This window comes from Ziziphus jujuba, chromosome 6 (genome assembly GCF_031755915.1).
Source record: "Ziziphus jujuba cultivar Dongzao chromosome 6, ASM3175591v1".
Taxonomy (NCBI): domain Eukaryota; kingdom Viridiplantae; phylum Streptophyta; class Magnoliopsida; order Rosales; family Rhamnaceae; genus Ziziphus; species Ziziphus jujuba.
Window position 1 is genome coordinate 14,314,023 of NC_083384.1, and position 27,529 is coordinate 14,341,551.

Sequence of the window (27,529 nt, forward strand, 5' to 3'; positions counted from 1 at the left end):
GTCGTTCTTATCGGTAATTACCGATGACCCATCGGTAATCATATTTATTTGAAATTCTACTTCCATCTATTTTTGGATTCTAAAGTTTAGGATTATTAATAAAATTATATTTAATATTTCCTTTGTTGAAACACACATTAGGGAAGTTTTCAAATTGAAAAAATATGGAAAATTAAATTACCGATGGGATTTCGGTAATTACCGATGAAACAGTTGGTATCGGTAATTGCAGATGCACCATATGTAATCAACTTTCTTTGAGATTTAAAAACATTTTCCCATTTCACCACCCTAATAAAGTTATAGTTAGCATGTTTTTGGTAGAAACAAACATTATTAAAGTTGTAGGATTGGAAAAAAATATGCGAAGTGAAATTACTGATGGTGTATCGGTAATTACCGATGAAAACGGTTTCATCGGTAATTACCGATACACCATCAGTAATAAACTTTATATGAAATTTCCCAATATTTTCAAATTTTTCCACCTTAATAAAGTTATATTTAGCATGTTCATGGTGGAAACAACTATTATCCAAGTTTTGGGATTAAATTGTGGTGATTTAATTCAAAAAAGTGGTCAAAATAAAATTACCGATGGGCTTTCGGTAATTACCAATGGAACCGTTGGTCATTTTTCCAGCAACTTACTTTGCTCGAAATATTAATTATCGACATTTGCATCGGTAATTACCGATAAGCCGTCGGTAATCAATAAATTCTAAAATTTGCTAAGTTTTTTCAAATTCTTTGTAAGGATTATAACTAGATGAAAAAATGAAGAAAAAAAAAGTGGATTTTTGTTTTTTCAGTTGAAAAGTTAAAAACATGGTGTGGGGTGTGGTGAAATAAGGGTTTTTTGGGAAAATTGATTGAAGTTAAATGAAATAAGGATATGGATATTTTTTGAAATTTTTTAGAGGATATAATCAATATTAAAGGGTAAAACAAAAAATATGAAAAAGAAAGGAATGTATTTTGTTAAGGCTCTACCCTCGGAGGCAAAGGGCCAAATTCCCCATGATATTATCCTGATGAGAGATGTCCCGACCTTTTCACGCAAGGTGGTCATTGGGCCAAGATGTGCCTTCCGCAGGCTTATACACAACGTAAGAGCTTTACCCGACCTGGTGTGGTATATATTCATGGTCTGAGATGATAACCCAACCTGAGGCAACCACATGACATGAGGTCGCATTCCATTACTTTTGAAGTCGAGTTTATCTAGTTTATCTACGGTTGCTTAGATAAATTGGGTGAAAATTTTACTATTTTTAGTTGTTCCCGAGTATTGAATATTATTTAATATAATCTAGAGTTATTTTATTATAGATTTTTTATTTTTTTTTTTAAGTGGGTTACAACATATATGCCCTAAACTTTCTTCTTTTTAGCAAAAAATTAAAATTGATGGGTTTGGATTTTGATTATTAAGTTGAGAGTAATTTGAGAGTAAAATAATAACAATAATAATAAAGTCATTAACAAGAAGAGAGATAAAAATATCTTGTTCTAGTTTCCCTATCAAATTTGCAAGTACTTGTAAGTTGTTACTACCAAAAAAAATTAAAATAAAAAAGTACTTATAAGTTGTTACTTGTGGGGAATACCCTTTCTCTCTTTTATTTCTTTCAATGAATTCCTAGGTGTTGGAAAAACTACGAATAGAAAATAAGAATCACAATTACAAATGTCAAATACCGAACAAAAATATAAAATAATAAATAATTATTTAGAGTTTAGGATGACTTGTTTAGTTAGATCGATATATGCAAATGCACTATTTTTAAAAAAAAAATATATCCCCTTCAGCATTAAGTTGTCTAACATTCTTTTTCAAAAATATGACAATCCTTCAGCAATCTTAATGTAGTTAAAAAATTTTACAAACTTCTTAGAACACCTGTATTAATACTCAAAAATTTATATATATATATATATATATATATACACCAAATATATGATTTAATAGAAGAAAAAATATTTTTTAGTTCTTTACAATATAAAAATAAAGAGAACTCTGGGAGAAATATTTTGAGAAGAAGACGTAGAAAGTAGAAGTCTTGATTGTTATGAAGGAGAGCTCCTATTTGTAGAGCAAAGGAAAAGAACCGTTGTATACTGGAAAAGAACCATTATCTACTGGCTGATCTTATGGAACAAGGTTACCTATTTTATTGAACTAAAACCAAAAAAAATAAAAAAAACAAAAAAAAAAACTAGAAATATGAACTTTAAAACCAATTTATATACGTTAGAAAAACATGGCAACTACATATACATGTTATTGGCACTAAAGCATAAATAATGAATTTTGACTAGAAGAAGTCTCGCACCCAACGTTTATAAAAGAAACTAAGAGGACTTGTTAAAGTGAACAACTAAATTATGTATAATCAAGACTTGGTCTACTAATCAAATAATTATACATATATAAATATAAAAAACAATTTTTAAATCAAATATATACTAATCCCCACCTAATTTAAAAATAATGAAAAAATAATTTTATAAAATAAATACACTTTGAGTATTTTTTATTGTGCAATGAATGTAGGTATCTTCAAGGTTTGGACCCACATCTAGTTTTTATAAATTTCCATATGAAAAAAACTATAATGAACTAAATCTTGAACTAGACTTTTTGAATCAGATTTTGACTCACAATATACACAGTACAAGTAATTCTTTTTGGGCTCTAGTTTGGTTTGCACTCTCATGGTCATGCTCAAGTATCTTGTATGAGTATTTTTAAGGAGTAACTTAATTTTCTATGGTAACGACTGCACTACGATACTTACTTAGATAAAACCTCCAAGGTTATTCTATGATAAACTCTCTACATATATACATGCCTTGGTTTCATTGAAAAGTATACTTTTTCTATACCATCATAATTTTAAGCATTATAACTGTAAAAATAGAACAAAGAAAATTTTCTCAATTATAAAATAGTGCTTCATAGTCACAGTTTTGTTTTTACCCATTTAACATTCTTCATGGAATCTCCAATCATAAAGATTGGATGTCAACTGTGATGACTATATATATAACTTCAGTCTCATTCCCTTCGATGATTCAATAACTCACTCACGCATAATTCAAAAACTTACCCACGCACTAAGTCTTTTGTAAATGGATCCACAATCTTATTTTCAAATCTGACAAAATCAAGAGAAATAACACCGTGTGTCAATAATTGTTTAATAATTTTATGTCTAATCCTTATATGTCTCCTTTTTCTCATTATTATTTTTACTTGACTATCACAATACAAAAGTACAGTAATAATTGGATGAGATAGAATTGGTATGTTTGCCAAGAGATTTCTCAACCATTCAACTTCATTAATGGCAAGATCCAAAGCAATGAACTTAGCTTCCATGGTTGATCTAAAAATTACAATTTGCCTTATTGACTTCCATGCTACTGCACCACCTCTCAAAGTAAAAACATAACCATTAATGGCTTTAGTTTCACCTAAATCTGAAATCCAATTAGCATCACAAAAACCTTCCAAAATTGCATGAAAACCAATACAGTTAATACCATAATCAACTGTGCCTTTAAGATAATTAAAATCCTTTTTGTGGCAATCTAATGATTACTATAACGATTACTGATATACCTGCTTAATCTATTAACAACATAAGATATATTAAGTTTTAGGCAGTTAGATAAATATATAAAGGAACCAATAATTTAAGAATATAAAAGCTGGAATACTGTATCACCTTTATTTCCTGTTAACCTTGAATTAAGATCAAAAGGAGTAAACATAGGTTTCACATTATAAAATTAAACTTTTTCGATAAATTTTTAATATAATGTTCCTATGTTAAAGTAATATATGCATTATACTTTATTAGTTTCATGCTTAAAATAACATTAGCAATGCTAAGATGCTTCATATTAAAATTCTTGAACAAAAACATTTTTGTATCATTAATGATATTTAAATTTGTACCAAAAATAAAAATATCATCTACATATAAACAAACAATTACATATGCATTTTCTAATAATTTAATTTAAACACATTTATCAGCATCACTAATAAAGAAACCATTAGAAAGAATCATACAATCAAACTTTTCATGTCATTGCTTTAATGCTTGTTTTAAACCATAAAGGGATTTAACTAATTTACAAATTTTCTTTCCTTGATCAGGAATAACGAAACTTTTATGCTACTCCATGTAAATTATTCATCTAATTCACCATTCAAAAAAGCAATTTTAATATCCATTTGGTGAATTTTTATTTTATAAATGGCAGCCAAAGCAATTAAAACTCTAATAGTAGTAATTTTAGTAACAGGAGAATAAGTGTTAAAGAAATCAATACTTTCTTGTTGTCAAAGAAATCAATATCTTCTTTTTATTTAAAATTTTTTGCAGCAAGTCTAGTTTCAAATTTCTCAATGAAATCGTCCATTCTTTTTTTTTTTTTCCTAAAAATTTTTCCACCCTATTATTTAACATTGCTTATTATTGAATCCATCTCACCATTGATAGATTCTTTCCAAATATAAGCATCTAGAGAGCACATGGCTTCATTAAAAGTTTTAGGACCATTTTCAATCAAAAATGTTAAAAAATCATTTCCAAAATCTTTTTCAACTCTATTTCTTTTACTCCTTCTGAGTTCAAATTGATCTTCAAAGGAATAAATTTAGAAATTGAGTTTTCATTAACTTGTTTCGAAATTTTATCTGTCATTATAAAAACATTTTTAAAAAAAGTTGCATCATGAGATCCTATAATAATATTCACAGAAAAATAAAAAATATCATAATTTAATACTAAAAATTTATAAGTAATACTATAAAAAATAACCAGTAAAAACATAGTCCATGGTTTTAGAACCTAATTTCCTCTTTTTGTTCACAGGAATACTTACATTTATAAAACACTCCCACATTTTGAAAAATTTCAAGTTGGGTATCTTATTTTTCCAAAGCTCATAAGGGATTTTAACATAACTTTTATATAGAATTCTATTAAGAATTAAATTATTAAGGTGAAGCTTAATATTCTATATGTTTTATTTTTAATAGAATTAACCATATAGAATATAAGAATTAAACATATAGAATATAAAGCTTCACCCTATAAATTTTTAGACAGACCAACACAATACTAATAAACATAGAATTTACATATCAAGTAGAGTTTTGTTTCTCCTTTCAACTACACCATTCGATGTGGTGAATAAGGTGCAGTTACTGGTAAATAATGCCATGTGATTCACAAAATTCATTCATCTCAGTAAAAGTATACTCAATACCTCTATTAGATCTCAAAATCTTTATTCTCTTTGCAAGCTGATTTTCTACTTCAATCTTATAAATCTCGAATATATCAAATAATTCACTTTGAGAATGAATTAAGTAAATGTAACAATATTTAAGAAAATCATAAATAAAAGTACTAAATTAACGTTTAGCATCACAAGTCAAAACATTGTTACAATAACATATATCGCTCAGAATTAATTATAAGAAGATAGTTTCTTTTTCAATATATTTAAAAGACTTTCTAGGCTATTTTGCTTGAATACAAACATCATATTTTTTAGAAATAAAAGACGATTTTAAAATAAGAGATAAATGCATCATTTTCTTAAAAAAATTGAAATTAATATGCCTAAACCTACCATGTCAAAAATTAGAATATTCAACATTTGCAACAAAAGTATGAAAAGTAGAAAAATCATGAATATTGCAATTCATAATATTAAATTTAAACAAATTATCATATAAATATCCTTTGCCAATAAAACAATCATTCTTCATAAATATAACTCTAGTGTACATGAATACAATTTTGTAATCATTTTGAGCCAATGAAGATGTACTAACTAATTTTTTTCTTTTAATATTTGGAATATGCTTAACACCATATAAAAAAATAGAATTGCAAAAGGAAAAGTTCAATTGCACTTTTCCTTCTCTTATTAGTCAAGCCAAATTTCCATTATGCTTCTAGTTTTTGTGTTTGATTCTTGATATGAAATAAATATTTTTTTTATCAAAATATACATGAACATTAAGCCCTGAATCACTCCACCAATCATTTGATTTAAAAATAAAATTTGTTGATGGGCTAAAAATAAAATACCTGTTAGCATGAGAAGAAGAATTTGTCTCTAAGACGTTTGCTTATAGTTTTGTGCGAAAAGATTTTGGAGTATTTTGCTTAACTCCTTTTTTATAAAAAAAAACAAACTTTGGCTAATAATTCATTTTGTCTCAAATCCAACAAGGATCCATCTTTCTTTTTTTTTTTTCTAAACAATAAGTTTATCCTTTTCATAGCAATTGTTAGCATTTTGGTTTTTTGTTAAAACTATTTTTCTTAAAACATTTGATTTTTGTTTTGTGCAAATATTCAAAAACATGAGCTTTGGCTTATAAAATAATTTTTTGAAGATTTTAAAGTCTCACAGTGTTTGTCTTCTATCCTATGACAACTAAGCAATTCATGAAAAGAAAAATCTCCAAGTTTTTATTTTAGAATTCTTTGAAAACACTCAAAATTCTAACATGGCATTAACATTGCCTTTTCATTAAAATTATCAACAATAGTATTAGATTGAAAATCTTTACAAGAATCTAAAGATGCATCAAATTTAAAAGAACTAACAGTTTTAGAAACATTTTCTTTTTCTTTTGAAAATTTAAGAATAACAAAATAAAGATCTAAAGCAGTGAGCCATAATTTCTTTTGTTATTGCTAACATTTGAAATTTTGACAAGAAAATTTTTCAAGTTTGTAAAAAACAAATCATCAGATACCCTAGTAAAATAAGATGCAATGGAAGGAGAGCTCCTGTTTATAGAGCAAAGGAAAAGAACCATTGTATCTTGGCTGATCTTATGGAACAAGTTTGCCGATTTTATTGAACTAAAGAAATCTAGAAATATGAACATTAAAGCCAATTTATATACGTTAGAAAACATGGCAACTACATATACACGTTACCGATGCCAAAACATAAGAAACTAATTTTGACTAGATAAAGTATTGCACCCTACGTTTATAAAAGAAAATATGAAAACTTATTAAGGTGAACAACTGAAAAATCATATATAATCAAGACTTGGTTTACTGGTCAAATAAGTGTGTGTGTGTGTGTGTGTACATATATATATATATATAAACAATAATTTTTAGGTCAAATATAACACTAGGAACTATAATAAAGTGCTTGAAAATATGCTAAATGGGCTATTCTTTTCATTTTCTTTTAAACTACGTTACCTTCCCCGATTTTGTTTCTCTTGAAGGGGGAACGTTTATAAATATATAGTATTAACCGTATGTTGATTTACTACCTTTTTTTCTTCTTCTTCTTCTTCTTCCTCCCCCCCCAACATAAGAATCTAAAATATTTATTTTATAATTCACATAATAATGATTTTTAAGAAATAATTTATATAATCTTTAAAGAAATATTTATCATATTATTATATACATATGTTTGGTACAGTATGTTGCAAAGATGTTACACGATCATTTATTTTTCTCGTCAATCAAAATATGGGTTGGCCAGAAAAAAAATAATCAAAATAATTGGGTTTAAACAAAGTTTATGTAAAAACATAATATTTTTTTGGAAGAAAATCCTATAAAACTATAATGAGCATAATATATTGGTCAACTTTTTGCTTTCATAATATATATATATATATATATATATATATATAGATATATGTAGGTATAGTTAGGCCCGAATAGGTTAGTCTAATAGTTTTACCATCATATATATATTTTTTTTATAAATATTTGGATCATTTCAGATATTAAAAATGAAAGTTCAATAATCTAATATGAATTTATTAATATATTAAAATATTAAAATCTATTTGAGGAAAATAAACATGGTAAGAATTTGATAAATCATAAATATATTTTAAATCTTAATAGTTTATACGATTTAAAATTAATTAATAAAGAAAGTTTTAATAATAAAACTATTAAGTCAAACTGATTATATATATATATATATATATATAATAATTCTAAAATATGAATGTACATAACTTGAGGATTTACCAGCCACAACACGTGATAAGTTGTATATACAATCCTCCACGTATGGTGAAACGCAAATTTACAAATTATTAACATGATAGCATTCATACCATAGAAAAACTATATATATATATATATATAATAATTTTTTTTTTAATCCAGGATATTTTTATGCTCATACTAAATATGGTGTAACGTTATATAAATTTATACATAACCTCATATCTGGTGAAATCTTGAAAAAAATATACAAGCATAAAGCTAAAAGCTTCACCTCATGTATATCTGGTGAGATCTTTTAAAAAAAATATATACGCATAAAGCTAAAAGCTGTGCACTTTATAATTTTCCAGTCGCGCATAAACTTAGGCCGAAAGCAATAAGTACCGGGCTCAGTTTCATTGCCTGTAGCTATATTCCGATTGCTTCACCTTGGGGTTTTGTATATATGAAGGATTCTAGTTGAAAGCCAACAAACAATAAGGAGATATAAGTGTATCTTTAACCCTTTGTTGTCATTTAAGAAACTTACTAATGAACTATCTGTCCCTTTATAGCACAAAACTTACTCATCACCTTCTAATTATTTCCTTTCAAAGTTTTTTTTTTTTTTTTTTTTTGGGTATTAATGGAATTTGAAGGGCTCACACCTCCACACGTTTAGAAGTTATAAAATTACTAAAGTGTTCTCCACAAGAATTGAACAATTATTAGCAAGAATAATGAGCACCTCCTTTTAACAACAGAGTTAATCCTGGTCTTTATGGTCCTTTTAAACGTTTATCCTCATGCATATATATACCTATGTATGTATATAACATATTTACATATCTGTCATATTGTTTCTATATAAGACTATTTTCAGAAACTAATATATCTTAAAACAAGGTTGACATGGATATAAGATTGCCACATCAATATACAAAGATAGAATATATATATATATATATAGTTATAAATATACTGAATCAGCGTCTAATAACTGAAGTTTTTGAAACAAATTTCTTAAATGGTGTGTGTAGTATATGCGTAATTGGTATTGGATCCTTAATTTTTTACACAAACTAATTCAAGTATAGTATAACAACTAAGGGTAATATATGAGTGTTTATAAGTAGAGCGTTTTTTTTTTTTTTTTTTAACGCTTTATATACTATTGTTATTTTTGGTCAAAGGTTCAAGTCATGAATTTGATCCACATTTGTGTCCTCAAAATTTATTTATTTTCCGTCAATAACAATAATAAAAATATATGTTCCTTCGCTTCCCATTTTATATTCGGCCATGTTTTTTGTTCTTTGTGTTTTGATGAGATGTTTAGTCACGTTATACACACGTAATTGTGGTGTCACGTTGATTGCAATTAACATCAACGACGTTATCTATATATTAAATTAACTAAATAATTAATTTATCTATTTCAAACAAAAAAAAAATGAAAAACTAATAATTAATTAATAGTGAAGAAGCATGTACAATATATATATATATATATATTCCACCGTTGGCCGACAAAGCTTTAGTGATTTGAATTTTTATATACCCATATGTGGTAGCTAGACAAGCATTGGCATTGGGTTTGGCAAAGCTTATTGTCTTCTTTTATTTCCTTAAAACTTGAAGCACATCAATTACCATCACTCTCATTACCTTAATTGCTATTTTTGGTTGTTTTGGACAACAATTATGGGATTTCTGCAACTCCCTCAAACTTCCCACTTTTAGGAAAATGGCAATTATCATTGGGAAAACCCCCATATATTCCTGATCATCTCCACCTTCAAAAATTCTTTAACCACAAAGCTGACATTTTTAATCTTTGAATTTGGTGCTAATCGGACGGTGAATTTTATGATTTCCCACAGTGCCTTTTTTTTGTGGGAATGCCAACACCAGAAACCCACAGCTTTTGTTTTCTTTTTTTTTATTTTTATTTTAATAATTAAAGTAATAATTAAATATTAAAAAAAAGAAAATGAATTTTGGGGTTTTGGAGGAGGATGAGACATTCCGTACAGAGTGACCACGAAGACCACCAAGCACCGCCCCCCACACACGCACACAAACAACTTAGCCTTGTTTGGCACGCCAAGCCCCTTTTTACCGTTTACAAATTCAGTTACACAATTTGCTTACACACGTCTTACGCGTGTCGGTTTTCTATTGGTTCTTGTTAACCTTTCGATATCGTAGTGGCACACGCGCACGGCGCAATTTAGCCAACGACTACTATCCAAACGCGTGACGTCCCTAACTTTTGACAAAAAAAAAAAATAAATAAATAAAATCTTTCTTAATAATCTCCTGCTTTTCACCTTTATTCCACCCCGCGTCACCATTCAACACGTGGAGATTTCGTGCGAATCTAATATTCAAACTTTTTTTTCCCAGGTGGCGTTGTTACTATTCATCGACCAGTTTAGAGTACGTGGTTGATGATGCACTGGATTACTCTACCGTGCCAAGCAACTGCACGTGCTACTGCACGTGATACTAGCGACCTTTGTGTTATACTTGTAGCCTATTCCACCCGCGGCTTTAAATATTGGTAGATGCTAGCCTCCTTCGGAGCTGTAAACTCTCTTAAGATCTCTACCGTTCGTTCAACAACAACATGAGTCAATTCCAAAGTTTCAGCAAATCGAACGGTTATCAAAACCATATAAATCGAAAGCATGTATAGTCGAGAAACACTTTAAGATGTCCCAACAAAATAAAGTCAATTAAGGATCAAAATTAAGAATTAGAAACGTAGACACTGCCACCTCATGTGGAAAAAATCCACCTCTACAAAAAGAAAAATCCAATAAATAATTATTTTTTATAAATTTTTAAGAATAATTTAATAAAATAGAAAACAATGAAAATAAATTCAGTTGGCCTCTTATAGAAGACCCGTATATAGAGAGAGAGAGAGCGATAGTGAAAGATAAAAAGAAGAAGAAAAACGTTGGGCTTATTATACAAGGCAAGAAGGAAACATAGAGAGGAAGAAGAAGTGGCTGCGTTGTTTGTGTAACATTTTGGATATGAAAAAAGTGGGTTCTTTTGCCTTCTCCATGTGGATTTTGGGTTTTTTCTCTGTTTTTTTTGGAGGAAATGAGAAATAGCCAAGTTTAAGACTGTCAAGAAGCTTTATGGTTTGGAAACAGAGGTAAAGTTTTTATTTTTATTTTTATTGATTTATTTATTTTTGATGTTTTGCTGGTTTAACTTAATGGTTTTTGGTGATGAACCTTTCATTATTTATGTTTGAATCGTAATGGGCATATTGGTTTCTTTGCTGTTAAGAGAGAATGGAATGGTTTTTACCTTTTTTTTTTTTTTTTTTTCTGGGTTTTCTGGTTGTATAATCTTTCTCGTTTTCTCCAGTTTTTTTCTTTGTACTGTTGGTTGGGATTCATTTGTTTTATGGTTAAGGTTGATTTCTTTTTATTTTTGAGTGGTATATTGATTTTATGGTTCTTGACTTGTTGTTTCGGAATGTGTATTGATCATTTCTTGACGGGTTGCTTTTTGATTGCTGAGAATACTCGGGGATAAGTTAGAAGATAGTTCTAGCTACTTATCTGTTTTGATTTTGTTTTGTTTTGTTTTGTTTTGTTTTTCACTTTTTTTTTATTTTTTTATTTTTAAAAAGTGTGAGATGTAAGAGAATTGGATGAACTATTCTTTCGATTTTTTAAATCCTTAATGAATACTTAACCATTTTGTTTGGAACCAAATAAAATTAATATCTTTATGTGAATTTGATCGATCCTTTGAAAATTTTCTGAATTGATGATGATTTTTCATATGTTATTATGAATGTATATTGCAGCATTAATACACTTGCTGAGGAATGTGTTCAGTTCATTGTGGATAATGATTACCACTGAAACTTAACATTGCTTTTGTAGATGACTAGAGTAGCGAAAGAAGGTTGTCCGAGCTCTGCAAATGAAGCAAACGGTATAGTTAGCTCAAAAATGGTGAGAGTTTATCATACTAGTTTCTTTTGCTTAGCTTCATCTCTTTGTCTAGTTTTGATTTAACTAAAGCATTTTAGCTCGCAATTGTACTAGTTTGTTGCAAACCATATAAACCATGTTTTCCTACCAAGTTTGTACAATATACAAAGAAGAAAACTTGTTTGGGCTTATGATGGCTTCACGCCTTTGGTTTCTGGTTTCTAGTGGCACTCTAAAATCTTTGCAACATTGATTGTCTAGTCAGTCTTGTTGTCTTTGCCCTTGGAGTTCTCAAAATATTTTAGTTATTTTTATCCTAGCCAAATGGTCAACACAACATTTTATTTTTTTCTCTTTAAAAAGAATTAGCCAAATGATTTGATTATTATTAACAGATTTTTGGGTGTTGTGATTCAATTTAAAATTTTTCCTTTACCGTAAGTGATAAACTTTTGTTATGTTTGTTAGCAAATATAGAAATTAAATATCATGTTACATATGTAGAGTCAATATTTGAGTGGAATATTATACTTTGAAGTATCCATTTAAATAAAATTTTGAAAAACTATCATACTTTTTTAGCATGATTTTTGGACATTATAGTTTATTTTATTTACTCATTTAATTAGTTATTATTTTCGTTTTGACACGGATAAATCCAAAGAATTTTTCTAGTGAATAGGTTGTCTTATTTGTCTTGCTAATTAATTAATCTCTGTTTATTATTAATATGTATTTTGCTATTAAGATTATTAAATTTTAGAAAATTAGTTAATGTATATTTGCATGATATCTTCATATATCAAATATTAACTCATTCATTAAATATGTTAATTTGTCACTATCTGTTTGCATATTTTGACTTCCATACCCCTGTGCATAATTTAATTTTGCTGCAACCTTAATGGCATACATATTAGGGATCATCTAGCTCTGGAAGACAATTTGATGGAAACTTCTTGAGTGGTAAATTTAAAAGCACAGAAGAGTCCAAGGCATGCAACATTTGTGCCATCTCAGACTCATCTAGTATGGATAGTAAACAAGTGGCATCACTAGTGGGAATAAAGGTTGATGAGTTGTCAAATGAAGCCTTTAAAAGAATGGTAGATGTTCGGCGCCCTTTCATTGATGCAGATCTGTTATCTCCTTCCTTGAGTAGTACTGGTAGACATTGTTCAAGCAGCGAGACAAGTAACCTTCTAAGTGCATGTTCTAGTCATGATTCATTGTCTGAAAATTCAGAAAGTAAAGCTACATTGAGGGCATCTGGTAATTTTGAAGATCGTGGTGTGCATGCAACAGCAGATATTCATCAAATAAATAGAGAAATTGGTGGTGTTTCAAGATCGCCATTAAAGTTAGAGAGCCTAGGAGATAACATCTCATCAATCAGTGGATCAGATTACAACAATCTGATGGTTGGAAGTCATGATGATGATGCCAACATGAAAAAGATATCATGTGGTTTGGCTTCAGTTAATACATTTGCTGCAACTGGAAAGACTTTTAATACTCAGTCTGCGCACTCTGGTCTCGCTGGTAATCATTTTGATGAAGTGAGCAACAATTGTCCGAGGAGGCCAGTCAACTTTATCAAAGATTCTTCTCTGGAAAAAGAGATTTATACAAACAAATCGAATGAATCGGAAATTTCCTCATTGACAAATGCCTATCCTAACTCTTCTTCACAACAGGTGTGGGATTTAAGTCTCTCTCTTCTTTTCCAATCAAGTAGTGAGCTAACTTCTTATAATTGAATTGAACAAAATTATGATTCATTTTCTCTGTTCTCTGTTCATTTCTAGACATGTCCTGAGTTGTCTGAAGAACAAGTGGAATCATCAGTCATTAAAACATTAACCGTTGGCGTTCGTCAGAGACATGTTGTGCATAACCTTGGTGAGCCTGCATTAACTCTTCCCGAAATGGATCATGTAGACCCAGAGATTGAAGCATTAAAATGTTCAGATCAAAAGAGCTGTCATAAGAAGTCTGATGTGATGGTTTTGGAAAAGGATGCTTGTTTGGTATCTAACCCTGTCAACTGTAACGATGGTTCAGATAATTTGGAGGACGTAAGTACTGTTTCATTCCTAGAAGAAAGAAGTACAAAATATGGCTAATATAATGACTGCTGCGTTCATTTGCCTCATTGGGATGATATAATGAAATTGCAGAACTATTGTATGAACCCTAAGATGATGAGATAAGTTTCCGTAAACTGTTGGGATAGTATAGTAAAATCTATACAAACACACACATGTGCACACAACATGAGGTAGGGTTGATTCCAGGACCTTAGTTTTAAGGTTCCCTGGTGTCTAAATTAAGGTAAACATGTTGAGAGTCTTGTGACTCTACATGCAATCTGACTATAGAGAAGCCTAGAGGGGATAGTCATAGTGAAACTTGATAAAACAAAAACTGCATGGTATAATAATTGTCTTTGGAATAACATTTTCTGTCACCATTTTTATTACAGGTGAACGTCTGTGATATCTGTGGAGATGCAGGGCGGGAGGACTTGCTTGCTATATGTAGCACATGCGTTGATGGGGCAGAACACACGTATTTAACAATCCTTTTTAATATTTTATTTTTTCCTTAACAGTAATCATTTAGTTAGTTTTACATATTAAGAGATTTGCATCCATATTTCATTTTTTCCCGTTTTGGATAAGCTGAAATTAAGATGTATCTTATTCTGTCAACCAGTTACTGTATGCGTGAGAAGCTGGACAAAGTGCCTGAGGGCAACTGGATGTGTGAAGAATGCGTGCTCAAAGAAAAATCTAAAAAAGAAAAGCAAAGTAAGTTTGTAAAGACAGATAGATCCACAGAAGGATCCGTGTTAAATGAATTAAGGAAGGACTCTGGAAATTCTGGTACTATGAGTTTTAAGAATAATTTGAAAGCAAATATTATAGTGCCAGGAGTTGAGGAAAGCAGAAAAAAGGTAGTTGGTTCTACTTCTTGCTTCTCTGTTAAGAGATCTGCTGGCAGTTTAGAAGTCATGTCTGTGACACAAAGAAGGGCTCTTCAAACAAGTGTGAAATCACCTACGGTTTCTAGACTCTGCAGCAAAAGTGTACTGTGTAATGATACTTCATACGAAAACTTAAATAAGGAAAATATAAGGGCAACTCACGATGTAACTTCTGGTGACCAATCTTTTGGACGTAGTGCAGAATCTCCCAGTGCTTCAGCTGATAAATCAACCAAATTTCAACCTCAATCTCAGATGATGCAAGGTATATTCGTTATGCACCTTAAATATGTAATGTTGTTCACTTCTAATTTCTTGCTGATTTTATAAAAATTGTGGTAATTCTGGAATGGTTTGCAGGTTCTCTAATCAAGTCGAAATCATTTGATATTACTCGGACAAAGACAAAAGGCAAAATTTTTGACGTTAGCCATGTCCAAAAGCAAAAAATTTGTAAGGATGCTTCTATTGGAGACCACATGAAGAAAGGAGCTACCAGAACAATGCATAAATCTATGTCATTTAACAATACGAGGGCAGACCGCTCGAGTAACACTGATTCACCAGTTAAAATGCAATTTCATTTTGAGGATTTAAAGAAATCAAAGCATGCAAGCGAAGAGAGCACCACTGAGATGAAGTTTAGATCCAAGTTAGGCAAACTTTGTGATGGTAGCCATGTACAAAAGAAAAAAATTTGTGAGGATGCTGCTACCGGTAACCACATGAAGAAAGGAGCTGCCAGAACAATGTGTAAATCTATGTCATTTAACAGTACGAGGACAGACCACTGGAAGAGTACTGATTCAACCGTTAAAATGCAGTTTCATTTTGACAATTTGAAGAAATCAAAGCATGCAAGTGAAGAGAACACAACTGAAATGAAGTACAGATCCAAGTTAGGTAACCCTTTGATGAGTTCACCGATGGCTAGTTCTGTTGGTGTTGCAGTGAAGAGTGAGAAAAAAGATTCATCTAGTGGAAGAACCAAGTCGGTGCATCTTTCTGGATCCAATTGTCAGGACTTAAAGGATGATAGTAAACAAGTAGACCATGCTCAAAAAAGCTCAAAATGTCTAAGTACTGAAGATAAGAACGCTGTTAATGATGTGGGACAGCATGTTGACCTTTCCACAGAAGCAGCACATGCTATCAGAAAAAGTAATTCCAATACTAGCAGAGAATGTGATTTAAACATTAAAGGAGAGGAAAACTCAAATGCTACTTTTCCTTGTGATGGATTCCATTATTTAAAAAGCTCTGCAACCATCTCTTGTCCAGTTTCTGCTTTTCCACATCTTGATTACATATGGAAGTAATGGCCTCTTCTTTCTGATGGATTATTTCTGACTTTTTTGCTGAATGTTTTTTCACCTCTGTGCCTTCTCTTTTCTAATGCATTAAATTTTTTACATTTCATGCAGAGGTGGATTTGAAATTTGGAGAAATGGAAGTTCTTCAGGTTCTTGCCATGGTATTCAAGCACACATTTCAACCTTTGCTTCACCAAGAGTTCACGGAGTAGTGCGCAGGATTCCTCAGAAAATTGTGGTGGAGGAAGTATCTCAGTCAAGCACATGGCCAACACGGTTCCCAAAAGATTATGCCACAGAAGATAATATTGCTCTCTATTTTTTCGCAGAGGATATTGACAGGTTTGTTTGGGTTTTGCTTTGTATGAATCAGGTTCTCTCTCACCTTGCTGTATACTTATATTATGTACTTTATCAAACAGCTACAGAAGAAACTACAAGATCTTGTTGGAATTCTTAATCAGCAATGACTTGGCTCTCAAAGCAAATTTGGATGGAGTTGAACTGTTCATATTCCCATCGAACTTGCTTCCTGAGAAATTACAGCGTAAGAATTGAAGCCCCAGTTCTTTAATATGCTAAAGATTGCTTTCTTTATACATACTTCGAAAGATATTTGATTCTTCCTGTTTTCCCCCAACGCTAAATTGAAAACTTATTTATTGGCAGGATGGAATTCATTGTTGTTTCTTTGGGGTGTGTTTAAGGGACGGTGGGATGGCTATTCTGAAGACCCGAAGTCATCTGGAGACTTGCCACAAATTGTTTCTGCCCTGGTAATGCAGTTTTATATGTAGTTTAATTTGCTCTATCGTTTTATGCCTATTCCTGAATTATTAATGCATCAAGTTAACTTTGTCATGTTGGCTATAATTTTAAATGCCATTGTCAAGGTGGTTTGGCATGGAAAACTTGTAATAAAAGTATTTGTTTTCTAAAGTTTTAGACGCCAACAGCCACCTATAAGTTAAGAATCCTTTGAATATTTATTTGTGCAAAGAGAAGATTTTCGAAAATATGTTCCATAAATGGAAACTTGCCTTCCATAGGCATGCAAGCATGTTCAGATACCTAGCAGATGATAACCTTGGTCTGAGAATTAAAATCACAAAAAAAAAAAAAAAAAGGGGGAAAAGAAAAGAAAAGAGGTGAAAGTTCAATGATGTTTTCTTAGTACAACCAAGCACTGGAGGATCATAACTGAAGAATGTAGTACCAGGGATAGATAAGTAAAAAAAAAAAAATAATTGATCGATTTTATGTCTAGATAGTTGCATCATATATATAGTAAGCATCTCCATGATTAAACTCAACATTTTCATCACCATGCTAATAAGGATTGTTTGATTCATGTCCTGCAGAAAAGAGAGAGAGAGAAGCAAAAGCAGGAAATGGACAGCAAAACTGATCTTCAACATGGGAAAGAAAATAGTACAAACAGCATGAGTGTAGAGGGAGAGACTGAAAGCAAGAGGGCCAAAAAATGTTTGAGTGGGACATGCGAGAGGAACAGTTGTGAATCCACTATTCATACCAACGATGAATTTCCATTTCAGATAAATGGCCTTGATTCTAAATTTGCTAGTGAATACCTTGGTTGCGGTGCAGCAAACGACGCGTTTATTTCTACAAAGACACAGGCGCAAGCGCATATTATAAATGATGGTGTTCAATCAGAACCAGTCGAAAAACAAGTACTTACTGCAGATCATGGGGATCTTTCAGAGCCTGTTCCAAATCTGGAGCTTTCATTAGGACCTGCAAGAACATCAATGAAACAGGAACTTATGCCTTTATTTCCAATTGTTACGAAGGAAAATCATGAAAGCAAGTCCAGGCTAGTGACAGACAACAATAATGGCTATGGTGACGAGTTCTCAACATCTCTTTCTCTTTCTCTGTCTCTCACATTACCATCATTTGACAAAGAACCAGATGGAAACAATCGTTAGCCGTGAAATGTTCTTTCAGCCTCTTTTTCTGGTGGCTTTGCCAACTTAAAACTTAGAACAAAGCGTTGTAAATAGTGGCCTAACACTTTATGTTTTTCTATACAAAATTTTAATGTATATAAGGATGATCTTACTGATCATAGTCTCACTCCAATAAAAAAATCAAAATTTCCATTTCTCTTTTTATTTTACTGATGTTTTCTTGGGACATAATTCAATTATAAATTATTGATTGCATATAGAGAAGGGTTTATGGAAGCAGCAAATGACAAATCTTTTATTATATTATATAATTTTTTAATGCAAAAAAACAAGTTAGAGAAAGCAAAAACTCAAACTTAGTGAAGTGCGACAAAAATATTGGATTCTACACCATTTGTCTTTGTTTGGTATAATTTTTGAATATGCAAAAGCAAGTTACTTTCTTGAATTTATAGTAATTATTGTGATTGAACCTTAAGTATGTTAGTTTTAAAGAAACCCTGTTCACAGAATCTATTACCAAATAACTAATTTTTATTTTTTATTTTTTAGATTGTTCATAAATTAAGAAGGATACAAAGAAACATATAGTCCATGAATAATTCTTTTTTTCCTACATCATATTATATAACTAGAAGAAAAACAAATGTAACGTTCTTTTATTTTTCCCCAATTGAATTTAAAAATGAAACTATATTAAACAAAAAGAAAGAATTATAATGGTACCATGAGGCTAGTCCATTTTGGATATTTGTAAAACTATTATTAATTTTTCAAATTAAATTAAATAATTATGATAAAAATAAGATATAATTAAATTATTAAAAGTTTATGTTTGCCCCCATCTCTCTCTTTAGTTCATCAACCTTTATGATAATTAATTTTGATGTATTTTTAAAACTTAAATAATTATTTTATTTATTTTGTTAAAAATTTTAAAAAAATTGTAATATGTAATTGCACAAAATTATACCTCTATTTCAAAATTTTAATAATATTACAACAAAAATAATAAAAATAATAATATTGTTCACTTTAATTGGATTATATAATTGAAAAAAATGATAAAAATATAATACATATATATATATATATATATATATATATATATATGTTTTTTGGGAACGTTGAATTAATTGGGTGACCGAAAAAAAAAAAAAAAAAAAAAAAAAAAGTGCTCGGCAGCAAGGCGTGGAAATGAAAAACAAAGACCATTAAACGCTGACTGCAACTTTGTGAGACTGCGAGAAAACACAGAGAGAAAACTGCTTCAACTTCCATTTTCTCGTATTTTCTCTCTTGGATTTTCCTTTTCGTTTTGCCTCCCCCACCCCCCCCCCCCCCCCCCCCCAAAAAAAAAAAAAAAAAAAAAAAGAAAAAACGAAGAAATTGATAGCGGGGAGTGAGAGACTTTTGAGAATTGAGATGCTATAGTGTGGCGCATCCAAATACGAATCCAAGGCTGAAACCAAAATTTCGTAGATCTGATCCCTCACTCACCACCGTCTGATTGTTCCATTTTGGAGCGCCATCCACTGGATCAGAGATGCCGGTGGCTGCTTCCGCCATTTACTTCTTGAACCTTCGAGGCGATGTTCTCATCAATCGCCTCTATCGAGATGACGTCGGGTAATTTCCCTCTCTCTCTCTCTCTCTCTCTCTCTCTCTCTCTCTCTCTCTCTCTCTCTCTCTCTCTGTGTATTAGCTTTCTGGCTTATCTATCTGTTCTGTATCTGGGTTTGTGACATCTTATTGAGTAATGGGTTTTTTGCCAATTTATGTATTAGGGTGTGCATTGCAATTTTGAGTTTTATATTTCGTAAGAGATTTTGAGTTATGGGTTCGGTTGTGTTTGTTTAATGTAGTTGTCTGAAGAATAAAATCTTGGAGTTGTATACTTGGGTTACTCATTTCTTAAATTGTAGCATTATACTTTCTGGCTTCACGGTGCTTCTTTTTCATGGAGATACCATTGTGGCTCAGTATGAATTGAATATTAGATCTGTCTTATTCCCATATACAATCCTTATCGTCTGAGCTTAGGCAGAAGGGTTTAACGACCTTTCTTTGTGTTGTTTTCTAGGTGTTTTTTTTTTTTTTTTTTTTTTTTTTAATTTAAGTTTAGTGCCACAATTGTTTAGGTAGTTGTTGGGATTGGAAGGAAGACATAATATACATGTAAAGTGTTATTAATTGAAGCTTTGGAAAATAAGGAGCTATTAAATTACTATACATGTAAAGTATTATTAATTGAAACTTTGGAAAATAAGGAGCTATTAAATGAGTGATAATGGATTATTAATGGGGCAGTTCTAAATGTTTTGTGGAGTGGAGAGCATTGATTATATTAGAGGAAAAAAATGATCAAAATGCAAGGACTTGTTCTGAAATGGTTCTAGAGAAGGCAATAGCATGGGTCTTGAGCTTTCCTCCCCATAGTATGATAAAAAATGATCATATTCTCTTTCTCATTCGCAACCCAACATTTTAATGCATTAGATATTGGTATTGGAGTTGTTACTCTTAATAAGGTTAGTTATGTTATTTCATTAATCAATTGAGGTTGTTTAAGAATTTGAAGGATTAACATTTTAGATATTGGCAATGATCTCAATTTTTTTGTTATGTGGGTGCCATTTATTTGCTATTCTTTAGTACCCTGAGGCTGAAGCCATGATATAGAAGTTTTATTTATGTATCTGTTTTAGCATCCGCTTCCTTGGTCAGTGTTCTTTATTATGTTGTTGGTTGCACTTTATGTGATTACAATTTATTTATGAAATGGCCTTTCTTTATAATCGTTGTTGATATTTTCAGGGGAAATATGGTGGATGCTTTCCGAACCCATATAATGCAAACAAAAGAACTTGGTACTTGCCCTGTGCGGCAGATAGGCGGATGCTCTTTCTTTTACATGAGAATAAGCAACGTCTACATCGTGATTGTTGTTAGCAGCAATGCAAATGTAGCTTGTGCATTCAAGTTTGTTGTTGAGGTACCCAGAATCACAATTTTAGAAATTACTAGGATTTTTCTTGTCCTATGTTTATTAGAGCACGAAATTTTCAGTATTAGTTATCAATTAGTCTATGGTTTAATTGGTTATTTCCATGTTCATGTCGAAGGTATTGGCTTCATCACTAATCTGTCCTAGTTGGTTTTGTTTAAATGGCCATAGACTGTTTTATCTCCAAAGCAATGCTTATATTAGTAATAGGGACATGCCATATCACAGAAATGAACCTTCCATGTATACTTTAATGTTTGATTCCATATGAAATCTGATTCCTCAGCCTTTGAGCTTATTGAACTCAAAAAATGTTTGTTTAAAACATTCCCTTCATTCAAAAGAAATTGTCTGTTTGGATCTGAGTTTGATTATGGTACTTTTCTGTTTGCAGGCTGTTGCGTTGTTCAAATCTTATTTTGGTGGGGCTTTTGATGAAGATGCAATTCGTAATAATTTTGTTCTGATTTATGAGCTGTTGGATGGTATGTAGTTGAAGGCAATTGGACTTAGCTCTTTCTAAGCATGCATACAAGTTGATTATCTGGAGTGTATATGTACACTTAGACAGTCTGATAAAGATGCAGCTCCTTCAAACTTGAAAATGTCTTACATAATATCGATGAAAGAACTAGAGCTGAAAAAAACTTTTACTAGAAAATTTAAGTGTTTAGATTGAAAGTTGGTTGTGAAAATTGAGAGACTGTTTTCAATGAAGAAGTTTACACTAGGACAATACAGTGCAACCAAAATGGTTCTATCTAGTATTCTCATCCCCTGCTTTTAACCAAAATGTTATAAATATTGGTGGTATGCTCTTCATGTAAATGCTACTTAGGCTGTATAGTGTGGTGCGACATGATACGAGTCTCATAAATTTGTGCATAGGGCTTTCGCTGAGTGTTTTTAACGAGGTGATATATATGTTTGTTGAGTCATATCATGGTATTTCATTTTTTCTTCCTTCTAGGATTTTTAGTTTCCTAGCTACATCTTCTGATCTTTTGGATTGTATGAATGCATGTCTGTGTTTTGGATAGATGACCTAGAATCTTAGACAGTTGCAGCTTAGAATACTAGGCCTTTTTAAAAAAACCAATTGCTGCATTTGAAGAAGGCAATAATGCACTGAAGGATTGGTGAAATGAAATGGTGTACATTTATGATTGCCCTAAAGGCCGACTACCAAGAGTGAGTTACTACTTAATGATTATCTGCATTCCTGATTGGCAGGTTCAGTAGTTGAATTATAGTGTTGCTAAATTAACTATTATTACTAAATGCATAAATCATCTTTATTTGAAAACTATGATGCCTTCCCATGTATGCATTTATGTTTAGCATGAATGAGTGTCTATGATGCATGGATGCTTCCTTGTTTACATATTATTGTGCTTGTTAAGAATTGATTCTGAAACTTAATGAAGTTATTCTGTTGCTTATTGTTACATTGTTTCAGCTAACTGTTGTCCAATAATGTAAAGATCAAATTATAACATTTATTTAGAACCAAAGTAATAAATGTTATTGATTAACATTTAACTTTAATTTGCAGAAATTATGGATTTTGGTTACCCGCAAAATCTTTCTCCAGAAATTTTAAAGCTCTACATCACTCAGGAAGGCGTGCGCTCGCCATTTTCATCCAAGGTTAGAAGGTTTTTATGTATATAAAGACATATGGTTTTGTGAAAGCTAGGATAACTTTTAATTTTTTCTCATGTTCATATCATGTTATTATTATTCTTTGCTCAATTTATTTTCTTTATTTTTGACTGTGGCAAAACACAAATAAAATAGCCTGCAGATAAACCTGTTCCTAATGCAACTCTACAAGTTACGGGTGCTGTTGGTTGGCGGAGAGAGGGCCTTGTTTATAAAAAGAATGAGGTGATTTAGATTTTTCTGACATCTCTTTTTTACTTGGCTATGGACTTCTTGTCAGATTTTAACATCTAACTTTTACAGGTCTTTTTGGATATTGTGGAAAGTGTAAATCTTCTTATGTCTTCAAAAGGTGGGTGACAGTTTTTGAAAGTGTTTTGCATGGCCAATTCCTGTTTTCTCATTTCATTAGCAATTTGGTTATTGCAGGTAGTGTTCTGCGTTGTGATGTAACTGGAAAGATCTTAATGAAGTGCTTCCTTTCTGGAATGCCTGATTTGAAGTTGGGTTTGAATGATAAAATTGGCCTTGAGAAAGAGTCACAACTTAAAGCCCGACCAACCAAAAGGTGGCTACCTTTCTTATATGTTGTAGTCATGCTACTGTCTCTATAATCTTTCATGTCCCACTTATCAGCTTACTATCTTGTTTTCCAATTTCAATCTGCTTTTAATTGATCCTCTGTAAGGTTGAATTTGAGCACTTCTTATAGCATGTGCAACAAAAGCATGATACAATATTTGGCTCTTTAGCTGCTAGTTACATCACCTTTAACTTTGTTATCGTCATCTTTTTCTAAGTTGACTTAGTCAGATTTTCCTTGTCTTGATTGATTTTCAAATGGCAATTTCTTTAATGTCTAATATTTGTTTCTAATATCATACAAGTAATTTAAAGATGGTTAACTCTATTTATGTATTTCTCTATCCAATTTTATTGTGTTTGTTTCCTATGTCTTCTCATTCTCTTATCCACTGACTCCCCTTCTGCTTTAACAATTGCCGTTATCATGTACTTAATTTTCCAACTTTGTCCACTTGTTCTAATAGCTTTTACAACTTATATTCTGATTGTAGAATTATATTGCTTTTACTATTGTTTTGTTCCTTTTTGCTGATAATGTTATATGTTGCAGTGGTAAAACCATTGAGCTTGATGATGTTACCTTCCATCAATGTGTAAACTTGACAAGGTTTAATTCAGAGAAGACTGTTAGTTTTGTGCCACCTGATGGTGAATTTGAATTGATGAAGTAAGTTCTCAAGTGCCTCTTTTGGTTCTATTGTACATTTATTTGCTTGAACTTGAACATTGTAATATTTATTTATTGTACATTCCACAGTATGTGTATGAGGACACTTTTTTGTTAAAGAACTTTCTGACTTTTCTATTATATTTTAGACATATTTCAGGATTTACTATGCTCTACAATATAATTGAATTAGTTTCTTTTGGTGTTTTTGGCCTCCTTTTAGGGTTGATACATATGCCAATTTGTTATTTTAAGAGTTTGCATGGGTGTGCATGCATAGGTGCAAACAGGTGTGATACTCCGTGAGGCTGTAAACATTTGTTTTATTTTGACTGGAGAATCTAAAAAAGGAAATTTTTCGTAAAAAATTAAACCATAAAATACCTTAACTGGAAAAAAAGAAAGAAGCATAAAACCAGAAAATTTTACCTGATTGTATGTACATAAATACATGTTCATTCAAACTTCATGGACTTTGTTCCTCCTGCTGCTGGACATTTGATGTCTAAGTTTCGTTTTCAGTTTCATCAAAAATGTCTTAACTTCATCCATCTTAAACATTGTTATTATTATTTTTTTTTGTCTCTCTAGATTATATTTGATATATATATATATATATATTTTTTTTTTTTTCCCTACTTATTATCACATTTCTTCATAATCTGATCACGGTTGCTCTCTGCATACTGTTTTTTCTTATGCTCATTTCATTGCTATGTTATTTTACATTTACCAACATTGTGTTTTCATAAGAGTGTGTATGTTCAATACATTGTAGGCATACTGTTGAAGCATATTATATGTGCGTTATATACTAGCTATATCATCTAGTGTTGCACATTACATTTATTCCTTTACCTTAAAATGGCAGCAATTTATATGTTAATATATAGATGCTGGTTAATCATGCAGTGCCATTATCTTTGTTTTTCTTCTGTTTCAATAATTTACCTTATGATGGTTATCTTTGGCCTTAGGTACCGTATTACTGAGGGTGTGAATCTTCCATTTCGGGTTTTGCCTACTATTAAGGAACTTGGTAGAACACGCATGGAAGTAAACGTTAAGGTTTGTGATTTTAATTGTTGAATGTTCGCATTTATAAAACTTCCATTGTTCTGTACTAACTTATAAGTGCTAATCTTTAGGTGAAGAGTGTTTTTGGTGCAAAGATGTTTGCTCTTGGGGTTGTCATCAAAATCCCTGTACCAAAACAAACGGCAAAAACAAGTTTTCAGGTTACATCTGGTCGTGCAAAATACAATGCCTCCATTGATTGCTTAGTTTGGAAGTGAGTGTTTTACTATTTTACTTTCTAATTATGCCCTATGGATTAAACTTTGTCTCTTTCAGCTTTGCAATTTTTTTTTCCTTCACCTGTGGACACTGACTTTGGTAATTAAGGTTTCAAATTTTCCCAAGTAATAGAAAATGCTGCCTCATTCGCTGCCCATTTAAACTTTTTGTGAACTATCCTGCCTTTAATTAAAAGGTGTCCTAATAAAATAAAAAGGAAGACAAAGCCACCACAGGAAACAGAAACAGTTATATGAGGGAAGGACATATGTTTTCTCCTTTTTCTGTTAATTTCGTTGCTTGATTTACATAGTTTTTACCATTATCACTGTATAAAACCTAATTTGGAGTGAACACCAAGAAGTTACAAGTTGTAATATGGAAGAATTTGCTATCAAATATCTTGTAACTTCGTTATCCACCAGCCATGTTGTAACACATTTATGATTTTACTAGTGACTTTCATTTCGTTGCTTTTATTCCTATAGCTGTTTCCTGATTAATGTTACTGCAACTTTTTAGGATTAGAAAATTTCCTGGACAAACTGAGCCAACCATGAGTGCAGAAGTTGAGCTGATTTCCACAATGCAAGAAAAGAAGTCATGGACAAGGCCACCAATTCAGATGGAGTTTCAGGTGCCTGATTATTATTGTTACTAATTCCCTTTTTTTTATGCTGGATAAGAGTGAAATTTATGTATTGTTTTTTGATGAAATCTATGTGTTTTAATGTCAGCAAAAGGTCATTTCTGCATGGATTTTTATTGTTGCATAGCATAGAAGACCCTTGAAATATTAAACAACTAGAATAGAAATTATAGAATGATGCAGGGCTAATGCATGCAACCAAGGAACTTTATCATTTCCCAGCTTTACAGTTTGATAAGTTAGCACTGTGTAAATTATTTCTATAGACTTTCTATCTTATTCATGTTCATACATGGCACAGAGGGAAGTCATTGGAGCCCTTTTTGTCCACCCCTGAATGAAAGTTTTGGCAGAAATGCTGAAAACTTACAGTTTATGACATCTGTAATTATTTTCCATAATTTGTATGATCCGAATTTATGCAACTGTAAGAAGCTTGTCAACATTGCATGATTCAAATCCTGAAAGACACACAATATATTGGTAGGATTGAGATTAAAAAACCTCTGTTGGGCTTTTTCTCAACTTAGATTTCGTCTGTCTGTAATATTCATAAATGGTGAGAATGAAGTAGTTACGAATAAAATAAATCATCTGAGTATGAACCTCCATGAGTAAAATAATTGTCATCAATTTCTACAAAGTTTGTTTCATTTCACGCCATATTATTCTGCTTTCAACCTTCCTTCTGAATTAAAGGATGATAATAATCAAATGCTGCTGATCCAGGTTCCAATGTTTACAGCATCTGGTTTACGAGTCCGTTTTCTTAAGGTAATTTCTCTTATCAGTGTATCATAACTTTTGCTCAAATCTGGCCTTTACCTAACTGCGGGTCTGCAGGTATGGGAGAAAAGTGGCTACAACACAGTCGAGTGGGTTCGCTATATCACAAAGGCTGGTTCATATGAAATCAGGTGCTAGAAACTTTTGAAATACTGCAGTGGGACTTGAGGAATGAGATTGGAGATTGAAGATTACATATTTGATATTCAAACAGACTTGGAAAATTTGTTGCGAGACTTTTGGTCTAAACAAAGATAAAAATTACTAGGAAATTTTTTATTGGTTGGTAGTGTTGCCTGCCTCGATATGATTGGTTGTGGTGTATACCTTCGTTTGATAATATTCTGTTGTAAATGCTAGCCCATTTTTCTTTTCAAACTTATGAAAAGTGTTCATTTCTTTTACCATTTTGAGATTCAATATTATGTGTTCTTGTAATGATGAAATTGTTATTGAAAAAGGCTCCAGATAGTTTGGTTTGAGTCAATGTTATTGAGTTCATTGGTTTGGGATTCCTATATCCTAAGCCATAGAAAAGGCACCCCAACAAGCAACAAGCCAACAACCATCTCAAAACTTGCCAAATATAAAGGAAATTTCTACCGTGAGACCGGTGCTACAATAAGATTACGAACAATGGTTCATAATA

At 31.3% G+C, this 27,529-nt stretch overlaps 2 protein-coding genes across 6 annotated transcripts; both read left to right on the top strand.

Moving 5' to 3' along the window:
• Nucleotides 1–10,923: 10,923 nt before the first annotated feature.
• On the top strand, nt 10,924–18,429 carry LOC107403598 (protein PARALOG OF AIPP2). Of its 5 annotated transcripts, none has more exons than XM_060818209.1 (11): nt 10,924–11,193; nt 11,860–12,010; nt 12,910–13,686; nt 13,798–14,067; nt 14,475–14,560; nt 14,708–15,243; nt 15,339–16,293; nt 16,403–16,633; nt 16,714–16,838; nt 16,961–17,067; nt 17,653–18,429. In XM_060818209.1, the coding sequence occupies exons 2-11, from the start codon at nt 11,939–11,941 to the stop codon at nt 18,241–18,243; spliced, it is 3,750 nt and encodes a 1,249-aa protein (XP_060674192.1). In that variant the 5' UTR covers nt 10,924–11,193; nt 11,860–11,938; the 3' UTR covers nt 18,244–18,429. The 5 variants fall into 5 exon arrangements, with proteins under 5 accessions (XP_060674192.1, XP_060674193.1, XP_015865995.3 ...); XM_060818210.1 differs by having other exon boundaries at nt 10,925–11,193; nt 11,860–11,990; XM_016010509.4 differs by having other exon boundaries at nt 10,925–11,193; nt 11,939–12,010.
• A 930-nt stretch (nt 18,430–19,359) lies between these two features.
• On the top strand, nt 19,360–27,287 carry LOC107403601 (AP-2 complex subunit mu). Its single transcript, XM_016010516.4, has 13 exons — nt 19,360–19,854; nt 21,043–21,220; nt 21,627–21,717; nt 22,788–22,882; nt 23,033–23,122; nt 23,201–23,249; nt 23,327–23,465; nt 24,033–24,149; nt 25,127–25,217; nt 25,298–25,440; nt 25,968–26,082; nt 26,824–26,868; nt 26,938–27,287. The coding sequence occupies exons 1-13, from the start codon at nt 19,772–19,774 to the stop codon at nt 27,016–27,018; spliced, it is 1,317 nt and encodes a 438-aa protein (XP_015866002.1). The 5' UTR covers nt 19,360–19,771; the 3' UTR covers nt 27,019–27,287.
• The last annotated feature ends 242 nt before the right edge of the window (nt 27,288–27,529 follow it).

What these genes read in the sequence shown, in the direction of transcription:
- LOC107403598 (XM_060818209.1), top strand. Translation starts at nt 11,939, where the DNA reads ATGACTAGAGTAGCGAAAGAAGGTTGTCCGAGCTCTGCAAATGAAGCA. An exon ending in TCAATCTCAGATGATGCAAG is followed by an intron (nt 15,244 to 15,338) that starts GTATATTCGTTA and finishes AATGGTTTGCAG; the next exon opens with GTTCTCTAATCAAGTCGAAA. An exon ending in CACAAATTGTTTCTGCCCTG is followed by an intron (nt 17,068 to 17,652) that starts GTAATGCAGTTT and finishes CATGTCCTGCAG; the next exon opens with AAAAGAGAGAGAGAGAAGCA.
- LOC107403601 (XM_016010516.4), top strand. Translation starts at nt 19,772, where the DNA reads ATGCCGGTGGCTGCTTCCGCCATTTACTTCTTGAACCTTCGAGGCGAT. An exon ending in CATTCAAGTTTGTTGTTGAG is followed by an intron (nt 21,221 to 21,626) that starts GTACCCAGAATC and finishes TTCTGTTTGCAG; the next exon opens with GCTGTTGCGTTGTTCAAATC. An exon ending in TACGAGTCCGTTTTCTTAAG is followed by an intron (nt 26,869 to 26,937) that starts GTAATTTCTCTT and finishes GCGGGTCTGCAG; the next exon opens with GTATGGGAGAAAAGTGGCTA.